Source organism: Primulina tabacum, chromosome 5 (genome assembly GCF_025594145.1).
Source record: "Primulina tabacum isolate GXHZ01 chromosome 5, ASM2559414v2, whole genome shotgun sequence".
Taxonomy (NCBI): domain Eukaryota; kingdom Viridiplantae; phylum Streptophyta; class Magnoliopsida; order Lamiales; family Gesneriaceae; genus Primulina; species Primulina tabacum.
The window spans coordinates 685314-696054 of NC_134554.1; the positions used below are offsets into that span (position 1 = coordinate 685314).

Here is a 10741-nt window from a genome sequence, read left to right on the forward strand (position 1 = left end):
GGCTGCGATTTTGAATTTTTTAAAATAAAAAATTATATGTGTAATTTAAGATTTATTTAATTTATTGAATCACATCTCTAGCTGATTATATTATTCTTGGTGTTGTTGAAACAAGAAAATATTACATTTTGGTAGTAATGTTTATCACATGCATAATGGTACTAACCTCGGGTCATAAGTTTTGACGGCCAAATTGCAATAAATTTAAGTATTCTAGCATTGTTTATTTCAAAGTAGCCAATTCGAGTGAAGAAGCCAACCAGAACAAACAAATAATGAAAATGATGCTCTAATCTGTTTCTCAAATTTACAACTTGTGTGATATTTTTGTGTGCTTCGAAAACAAGTGAATCAAATTTCGATTCTTTCTTGCTTGACCTTATCGATCTGAGTTCATCATAAATCCAACGCATATTTCTAAGTCAGTGTTTATAAAGAGAACACACATTTTTTTTATACAAGAAAACTAACGCTTCATAAATATTATATAAGTAAACACTCAGATGCTATAAAATTATTGAAGAGTTGAGAAAGAGATAGACATGAAATAAAGAGATGAGAACTCTATTTATAGAGCTCCCTCGATGTCTTTCGTCCGTCTATTCCAATCTCCATAAATGCTCAACGTATTTGATCAGCAACCACACCCACCATTCACGTTATTTTGCCAGACATATAAGTGAGTGATATTGGGTACCGATAGTCAAAGAAAAACATGATGACTTACACTCGGTATTTCCAATATTCTACCGTCTGCACACAGAGATCAACTCCTTCATCTCACAAATTCGGCTCATTAGAACTCCCAATCCCATCTTTTTCCAAGGTACGTATATCGTGTCATGTTTTGCTCCATAATTTGAAGCGAACACATAAATTAATGATTTTGATTCACACACACACACACAGATATATGTGAATATTTGACACAGTCATTATGGATTTGGTGACCTCTGCAGCCGTTGCTGAGAGATTTCAAGGACAATATCCCAGTCGGAATAAGGGATGCCCCGAAAATAATTAAAGAGGCTCCTGTTAGATTGTTAGACTCTTTTGTTGATCTGGTTTTTGAGTTTGTTGATCAGCCATTGCTCCCTTCTCAGGTACATATACACTTAATTTTCAAGAACTGGCTTAGTTGATTTATAAGTTTATTTCTTATACTGAATACTGATTATTTATTTATAAACGCCAATTATATGTACAAGAGCAACTTTGCCCCCGTAGAAGAAATAGAAGAAGCTGTTAATCTGATCTATGTCCAAGGAAGTATACCAGATGGTTTTCCAGAGGGCGTTTACATAAGAAACGGTACTCGTAGTCATGTAAATGCATCGGTCACATTGCTTGATCTTTCTTTTAAATTGAAATATTAGTAAATTTTCAGGATCCAACCCTTTATTTGGAGAATCTCGATCTGCAGAATCCGTGTTTGGAAAAACAAGTAGTTTGTGGATTGAAGGAGAAGGAATGCTTCATGCTTTGTATTTCAATAAAGATCGCACCGCTGAACATGATGGCGGCGGCTGGAAGATAATTTACAATAACAGATACGTCGAGACGTCCACTTTTAAAATCGAAAAAGAGAGGAATAAGCCATGCTTTCTACCAGCTGTGGAAGGGAATCCATCTGCTGTTATATCAAGTTTCATTCTTAATCTGGTAGGCTATGGACTAGTATTTGTATGTGCAGAAAATTAACTGATCGGAGAAATGAGTCAAACTTTTGATATGTCGCAGCTAAGATATGGCATGCCAAACAAGATCATGAGCAATACCAGTATAATTGAGCATGCAGGAAAATTTTACTCCATTGCTGAGAATTATGTGCCTCAAGAAATTGATATCAAAACGCTCGAAACTTTAGGCGACTGGGACGTTAATGGAGCTTGGACTCGCCCATTCACAAGTCATCCGAAGGTACTTATTAACCAGCCTGACTGATGCAAATAAGACTGGACGATGAATTAATGGATCATTTTTATAAGGACTATTCTTTTTTATATTCTCTTGCATGTGAATTTACGACGTACTGCATTCAATATGTATATTAAAGTATGTCGCAAATATTTATATATATGAGGTTTATGTTTGAGGAACACATGCAGAAAGCTCCAGGAACAGGTGAGCTTGTTACAATGGGAGCTGAAGCCAAAAAACCGTATTTTGAACTAGGTGTCATCTCAGGTACATTAAATAAATACAAATTAATGTCGAAACATATATCTATATATATATGTTACTCATAAATTCTGTTAAGAAATTTGGTCCTATTGATTAATATGTAAAATTTTCTCTTCTTGGCCTAAGCCGACGGGTCACGACTAATACACAAGGTGGATCTCAAATTCAACCGAAGTATCCTTATCCATGATATCGGGGTTACGAGAAGGTGATAGTCTATCTCATGTTTTTGCACGAGTTTTGTTGTAATCGAATTTTATGCAACATTTACGTACTTAAATCATCTCGAATTTCTCTGTTGCTTCCCAAAATAGTCTTGAATATGCTAATGTTGCTGCAGGCTGCATGGTGATGAAAACATTTACATGCGTGGTGAAAAATAATGCATGCATATAAATATATAATTAATTTTATGCATGTTCTCAGGTACAATGTGATATTGGATTTTCCACTGATTGTAGACTTGAATCGGGTTCTACGAGGAGGCCCGTAAGTTTTACTGACATTGTAATTTTTTTTAGACAATACATAATAATTTTACATATAGGTTGAATTTATATATAAATAATAATTTCAAGAATTATTTATTTAAAATTATAGGTTGATAAAGTATGAGAAAGAAGGATATTCAAGAATAGGAATATTGCCTCGTTATGGTGATGCCGATTCAGTCAAATGGTTCCAAGTTGAACCCAATTGCTCATTTCATGTGATCAACTGTTACGAGATCGGCGATGATGAGGTAATTTTTTTATATATAAAATGGGGCTAGAGGATTTATTTAACTATTGACTAAACCTCTCACGCAGTCTTCGATTGATTATATATTTATCTCGTGAAAAATGTTATAGTTTAAGGTTTTGCAGGTTGTGGTGATGTCTTGTAGAGCACGAGAATCAATCATTCCAGGGCCCGATTTAGGTAGGAACAAATTGGAATGGTTCTCAAAGGGATTCAAGCACGTCGACTTGGTGGAAGAAGAAGACGATGATGAAGGGAAACTCTTCTCCCGGGCTTATGAATGGAGATTGAACATGAAAACAGGAGAGGTTACCAGACAAGGATACCTCACCGGAACCGAATTCGCCATCGATTTTCCGATAATAAACCCTAATTTTACGGGCGTTAAGAATAGATTCGCTTACGCACAGATTGTCGATTCTACAGCAAGCTCCGAAGCAGGAATGGCAAAATATTCAGGCCTGGCAAAACTTTATCTCGACGAGAGATCAAAAGTTGAAGTTTACAAGGTAATTTATAGTAAACAAATTAATAATGCATGCATGTTTTCTTGTATGATACATATCATTTGTTAGCAGACGTTTTTGTTTCATTTGACGTATAACTTTATTAAAAATTATAGTGAAAAATCATTATGTCATATATATATTGATCAGAGTGAGGAGAATCAAAGCGCGGAAAATATGGTAAAAATTGAATATCATATGTTTCCGAAGAATACATATTGTTCAGGGTCTGCTTTTGTTGCTAAATCTGGATCCACTGAAGAAGATGAGGGGTGGATCATCACTTTCGTGCATAATGAAGATACAAATAAATCTGAGGTACTGTTTATTCATTTATTTTTTTAATTAATATTTCTGATCATGAGGAATCCACAATATTTATATGTTTATTTCAAAATAAATACACACACACACATATATATATCCTTCGAAATTTTAAAGATAAAAATCTATTATTTCGGCCTCAGCGGAAATATGCAAATAAATTATATTTAGTTTAATCAATGTTTTTTTTTAATAAAAAAATATATCGATGTTTTTTTTTTTAAATTAATTTTGCAGGTGTGTCTTGTGGACGCAAAACAATTTTCAAGAGAGCCCGCGGCCAAAATTCCATTACCAAGTAGAGTGCCCTATGGATTTCACGGATATTTTGCCTCGTCGGGATAACATCGATGTGGAAATTTCAATATTAATGGATATATATCCGATATAAGAGTGCGATGTCGGGCCCATTAATAATGGGCTTTGAGCATAATTTTTAGTTTTTATTGCCTATAAAGACAAATAATCATAACATATCATTAATTCATGATCGCTCTGTATGATCATGTTGTATTTAATCGAAGAGAGTGCAGTGAGACAAACAATAATAAATGTAGGTGGTTTAATAGTATATTACGTATAGCTGAGAAAGTAAAATGATGCAATTGAAAGTATAAAATGATTAGAGTTGTGATACAATTCGATGGGTTGAGTGGAATTAAAGTAAGCTATTGAAATGATGTTTTATTTAATCTGAATTTATAATTTTTTCAGAACTTTACTCCTTGTTTAAATTGAATTAGTTCATAATGCAACCCAATATTTCATTTAGCTGGATTTTTATTTATTACATTTTTGATTACGAAAACATCGAACCCGGAGCCTTACCCCAAAATCTGAGACTTGTAGCTGATATTTTATTACAATTAGATTTTCAACCTGATGCAGACAGCAAATATTATCCCAAAACCAGAAACCTTATAGCTAAAATTTTATTACAATAACCTCAATAAAAGAGACCGCAGATGAAAAAACTCGTGCCTGCAGAGTGGGTCCAATCTCCACTAACCTATCTGGCCCAGGAGACCTAGCTGGGTTTGTGGAGGCTCGTCAGGCATAAAGTCAGACCAGCCCATCATGATCCAAAGGCCAGCAACAAATGACCACCAGAAGTGGTCTTTTAAGCAGGATTGTTTAAAAAAATCTTCGTATATTAAATATTTACATAGCAGTATTCCATAAGAAAAAGAAAATTGAGCATTACAATTCATGTATCATTACAAGCCAGGGGGCCTTAAGGAAGACACCAAGTTAAAAAATCCTTCTACATCAACAGGAAGGGCAACTGCACGTCTCAGAATCCCCGGTGTATGAGTGTTCGCCTTCCACGTCTCGCACCACGGACCGCCTCCAACTTCTACCGCTGCCATGTCACTTGTAACATCCAAAATAACCTAACCAACGATGGGAAAAAGATTACTTAGAATTACCTAACCATTTTGGTGGTCTGCATATGATTTAGTTCAGATTGAAGAACAAAGATATACCTTTCCTTCGATTCCATCGTAACGTTTTTCCCACAATCTGAGTCTTAAGTGCGCAAAGCAAGTATCTCTGCAAGCTGGAACAAACCCTGCCTCTGAGGTGGGAGCACGTAATGTTGTATCAGGTTCTTTTGTCGTCGCTTCCAGTGCCACCTGCTCGAATGCGATTAAGAAGTTAGACCGAATCCATCAGTGATATTCAACAAGTAACCTAGATCATTTCTTACAGTATTCTGACACTAGGTTACCCATAGTGAAGATTTATGAAATCAGAAAAAAATGACATAAATGTTTCATACCACGTGTATTCCATTATCTGCAGAAATACACCACTGGCCCCATTGAGTAACTTCCCAGTTGATCATTCCATTCCAGGGTACAAACTCATAGAAAATCCCACCACAATGAACTCCAATCTGCATAAAGAATTTGATATATAAATCATAGTTTCCAAGAAATAACACGAACTACCGATAGAATAATCGATGGACAACAGCACACAATGATAACTTCCAGAATTCTTTCATGGAAACAGTCGTCTTCTGGACCAATTTTTTACATCAAGCATAGTTCATGTAACTAAAATAGAACAATGATATTAAATTCGTAAATAGATTATTACGATTGCAGCATTTTCAAAAGTTTCACCCAGTCCAGGCAGCTGTCTCAATCCACCGGCAGCAGTCATAGTAACATCTTCAGTTGCACCTTCAAAGACATTACACTGCACCTGTAGACAAAGCCAAGCATGCACTGATTAAAAACCGGACAGAAAAAAAAAAGAGGAACCTCTAGAGGCCATATTAATTACGTGATCTCCGCCTTTTGCTTATTATCTTTTCAAGGTCTTTTGGTGTAGTCACAATTCATTAAATATCATGAACATATCTTGGATTCAGATTGCTTCTTAGTTAAAGTAGGTAAAAATAATGACAAGCAACAAGTCCAAGAACATGAAACGAGTACCCAGAACCACTTTGTAGGGAAGCCAACACCCCAATTCTTTTCAGAATATGATGGAGCATTTTTGAACTCAAACCTTTTATCATCCCACTCAATCCAACCTACAACAATAACAAATCCGGGTATAAAAATGAGATCTCAAGAAGAAAAATAATTATATGCAACATGATCCGCACAAAAAGCACCAAATTGAAAAGGTGTATGTGGAACCATAGCATGAATCATTACTTCCCAAGAGGCTGGCTACAAAAATGGCAAACCCAACAGGTTAGCAACAACACCCAAGTGTAACAAAAACCCCGTGCATCAAAATATAGAAAGATCTCTATCAATATTTATGTCACAGTTAAGACATTAGTCAAAATATAGAAAGATCTCTGTCAATTCAAGCAAAAGAAAATACAAACCAGCACCTGTTGAAAGTCCGCGTGACATACATATTTGCCAATAAGGCCCAAATGCAGGAAATACAGCAAGCCATCCAGCTGTGGACTTTTGCTTTGACCCAACATTTCCCCATCCATAAACAGGACGTGTGTTGTACTGCCAGCGAGCAGTCTTTACAATCTTAGCATAATCAGTCCTGAGAAACAAATTAGACCAAAACAGTAGCACCTAAATGATCAAATGTGCGAATAAATTCAAACACAGGCAATGAAACTGCATTATTAAAAATTACTGCAAAAGCTTCTCTTTTACAAGTGCTGCATTCCAAAATTTTAAAAGAAACTTTAAAATGATTGCAAAAAAACAAATATTGTGAACAGACTGGAAGCAGCATATATCACACTTAAATCCACATAATCATACAAAGTTGTCCGAGCCTCTAAACTTAGCTATCGTCATTCTTCGGAATTTCAAAGTTGTACCCCATTTTTAGACACTTCAATAAAAAACATACATACATACATAATAAAAAAAATAACATGCAGCCTGAATTTTTTACAAACTTGCATGTGGAACATGCATTACCTTCCATCATCACGAATAAAGCCTTGGTGCCACAGTGGGGTGACCTGGAAACCCTCTACCATTCTTTGGTTGAATTCCTGAACCAACAATTCAACACACTAAAAAAATTTTGAAATTTGAAGAAAGATTGCTAAGATAAAATCATTGTGAGAAAAAAGACTTTGAAACCCCACTCGAAAAAAGTTAGTGGGATGGTAGGGTCAGAATCAAAGAGGATATGTTTCAGAAATGAATAGGTTATTCAATCAAAGAAGCATGAGAATATCTGAATGGTTTCAAGCAACTTCGATGCTGAATCATTGCAAGAAGAAATTGACCAAATACAAATTCATCTTGATATGCATCAAGCAAGAGAAGAAAAAAATATCAATGAATGAAGGGGAAGCGTGCTAACCTGAGGAGGAACCTCTTTCTTTGGAGGCAGCATGTTCTCACGACCTAGAAACGTATATCCAAGTGACATGTCGTCTCTTTCTATCAATGGAGACAATGTCAAATAGATTGCAAAAAATTATATCATGATCTGAAGAAAGAGAGCTTAAATACTTATGACAATTCCACGTACTATTGAAGTTGGTTCACTATTTGATAGAAAAAAACATGGAATACGCAGAACTGAAAATTGGCCTATGTATCAGAACCAACAGATACAGTACTGATTCTGGTGATAGATTAGAAGCACAAATTGGATGTGAGATGAAGTCGCAAAGCAAATTTACTTGCTAATTCAAAGGAAGATATGAGTGATCCGTGATGTTGAAAAAGAATCTGAAACAGGGTACAAGCATTAGCACAAAAATGTGCTGCCAGACTACTTTTACAACATGAAAAAGGCATAATGAAATTAGTGAACACTGAGCTTATTGCCATGATACAACAAAATGCTAAAAAAAATTTGGACATGATCATATGCAATATTTCTTGCATTGAAAATCAACAGTGGCTTTGAAGCTTCTATAAAGATAGATAATGTTTATTTTACAGCTAGCCTTACAAAATTAAGCCTTGCTTGACCAAAAAAGACATTGCTCTACAAATTAACAGGCTTCATCGGATCATAAAAAGACTCACCCGCCCAAAAGTTGTGAGATTCTTCTGCATACTGACAAATATACTTGTCATCTGCCCCCAGAATTTGAGCTCCAACGCCTGTAAATCGAGGTCCGTATTGTTCCTCTTCCAGTCTGCTCAATTTCATGGGGAATGCTGGGTTTTCCACAGAATACATGAAGCAAAAACTCTGCCTCAATTCTGGTAGCGCGACCTTGAGATACCAGCCTTCAAAAAATTTTCGAGTGGTTCCATCAAAATGGTACCTGCAGTAATATGTAAAAAAAACTAACAAAAGAAATAAAAATGAGGCCAACGACACAGAATTCTACCAGAAGAAAGTTTATTTCAATTTTACACGATACTTATTGAGTAATAATTATTTTTTAAGTGTCAACAAGGTCATAAATAAATATAATGCAGCTTGTATTGACTCAATATCAGTTTGAAATTTCATCAAGACCCCAAAAGACAACAAGGAAAACCACAACCTTCTTTTACAATGGAAACAATTGTGTTTGTCATGAGAAAAGGAACAAGTCATGCTAGCAATGATGACGAACGATATAAATCGTGTCATATAATTATCAAAAAAGACTTGCAATATCTAAACCATATTAATAGTAAATTGGGTACAATTAACTTCGTAAATCCACTAATCCATCCAGATGGACTAACCTTGTTTTGGATAGATCAGAATAATTATTATGTGTAGATTAAACTATTATCTCGAAATATTTCTTCCCTTAAAATCTAGCTAGCTCAAAGAAAACAAATTAAGCCAAGCTCAAACGTTCATTCTAATTCAATTAATTTCTTTGCACCAGTAGCATCAATTCCATACCTATTAGCACAGAACACATTTGCAAGATGACCCATTTTAAAAATAAATATTTTTGGTAGAGAACAACTTTATGAGAAATTAGAATGTTAAAGTATGCTACATTTGTCGTTCTGGGTTGGCAACGGTTGCCCATGTAATGCACTAATAAAGATTTGAGCAATCATAGTTTTTGCACAGCAACATACATCGCTTGGTCCGACAGTTTACTTACATTAGACAAGTTGAGGCTAACTCTAACTCTCGAAGTCTACTACAGTAGATTGAACTTAAAGAGGAGATTGCGCAAAGTGTTCACAACAAGACTTTTAGCTTTCTCCCAGTGCATGCATTCCCAAGGCGGAAAGTTGACCAAACCAAAAGCGGGCGAATCTCAATCACCACCATAATTGAATATAATATATTTACACGGGAAAAAACTACCCGCTGTGAGGCGTTCGAAGAGGACGATTGGCAGGCGTAGGTTCGTAAACAGGTTTTACAGCTTCGGTCCCCTTAAAATCAACATTTACTCCAGGATTCTCTTCCATGGAGTGATTAACAGAGTTCGCAGTCGATACGGATTTGATTGCAGTTGAGTATCGTGATCTTCTGCGGAATCGCAGCTCCGCAAGTGAAACTTGAGGTTTTGCTGCACCAACAACAGGATTTACGGCCACGATCCATGGATTATTGGCGAAAGCACACACATTTTCCATTGATGAAGTCTGGGAGGAAAGGAGGATGGTGTGGTTTAGCCCGGTGGGTGGGTTTTAGCGGCGAAGAAAGACACGAGGCTCGACACTTGGCGTCGTGGTGAAGTGATGATTTGCTTTACATGGCGCAATCCAATTCACAGAACATAGTTTATTCAAATTTCATATAATAGGATGCGTAACCATTTTGGCTTCCAAAAATATTTTCGAAAATAGGAAAAAAAATTTGATTAGTATATATTTGCCATGTATGGGTGCTCAATATTTTTTGAAAAATAAGCAATCTCTTGCCATAAAGGCCCTTCTGCCAATAAAATATCAAAATTCCTAAACATTGTATTTTCAAATTTTTGATCATTTTAGAGTAATTGTAGAGGTTGAATTTTGCGAGACTTAGATTTTCTCATGCAAAAACTAATAAAGATAGTTGAATACATGGATGTAAATGAACCAAATCGTTTGTCAGTTATTTGGAGTTCGGCTCAATAAAAAACTCGTTTGAGTTCGTTTATTAATCATATCAAGCCAAGCTCAAGCTCGATTTCGAGCTCGAAAATTTAATCAAACCAAGCTCAAGCCGAATGATATTCAGCTCGTGAGCTCGCAAACATGTTCGATAATATGCTCGCGAGCTCGAGTTGTTTCGGTGGCTCGTAAGCTTGAGCTTGACTCGTTTAGATGACTCGTAAGTTCAAACTTGACTCATTTGTTATAGTACTGTGTTATTTTGAGATGTTCAATAATATATCGAGTTTATGTTTTTTTATTATTATTTTTGTTGTTTTGGTTATTTATAAATAAATTTACATTTTTATTCTGATTTAAAATTAGTTCATAGATATATTTAATTTTTAACAAGCTCAAACCCGAGCTTAATATTATGCTTTACGAGCTCGAAAACGAGCCGAACTCAAGCCATACTTGTTAAACATGATAAACGAGCTATTAATGAATCAAGCTCGAGCTCGACCTGATTAACTT

At 35.5% G+C, this 10741-nt stretch overlaps 2 protein-coding genes across 4 annotated transcripts; one reads left to right on the forward strand and one right to left on the reverse strand.

Moving 5' to 3' along the window:
* The first annotated feature begins 598 nt into the window (after window positions 1-598).
* LOC142545179 (carotenoid 9,10(9',10')-cleavage dioxygenase-like) lies at window positions 599-4397 on the forward strand. 2 transcript variants are annotated; one of them, XM_075652177.1, is made up of 12 exons: window positions 599-826; window positions 960-1103; window positions 1209-1311; window positions 1424-1662; window positions 1741-1920; window positions 2109-2187; window positions 2311-2392; window positions 2611-2673; window positions 2785-2926; window positions 3051-3434; window positions 3582-3749; window positions 3993-4397. In XM_075652177.1, the coding sequence occupies exons 1-12, from the start codon at window positions 716-718 to the stop codon at window positions 4098-4100; spliced, it is 1803 nt and encodes a 600-aa protein (XP_075508292.1). In that variant the 5' UTR covers window positions 599-715; the 3' UTR covers window positions 4101-4397. The 2 variants fall into 2 exon arrangements, with proteins under 2 accessions (XP_075508292.1, XP_075508291.1); XM_075652176.1 differs by having other exon boundaries at window positions 1388-1662; window positions 3993-4395.
* Window positions 4398-4868: 471 nt separating this feature from the next.
* On the reverse strand, window positions 4869-9919 carry LOC142545182 (tocopherol cyclase, chloroplastic-like). 2 transcript variants are annotated; one of them, XM_075652181.1, is made up of 10 exons: window positions 9489-9919; window positions 8246-8490; window positions 7569-7648; window positions 7175-7251; window positions 6616-6785; window positions 6206-6303; window positions 5862-5969; window positions 5539-5655; window positions 5243-5392; window positions 4869-5149 (listed from the first exon to the last, which is right to left on the reverse strand). In XM_075652181.1, exons 1-10 carry the CDS (start codon window positions 9761-9763, stop codon window positions 4973-4975), a joined length of 1497 nt encoding a protein of 498 aa, XP_075508296.1. In that variant the 5' UTR covers window positions 9764-9919; the 3' UTR covers window positions 4869-4972. The 2 variants fall into 2 exon arrangements, with proteins under 2 accessions (XP_075508296.1, XP_075508297.1); XM_075652182.1 differs by lacking the exon at window positions 9489-9919 and adding an exon at window positions 9280-9454.
* Window positions 9920-10741: the final 822 nt, after the last annotated feature.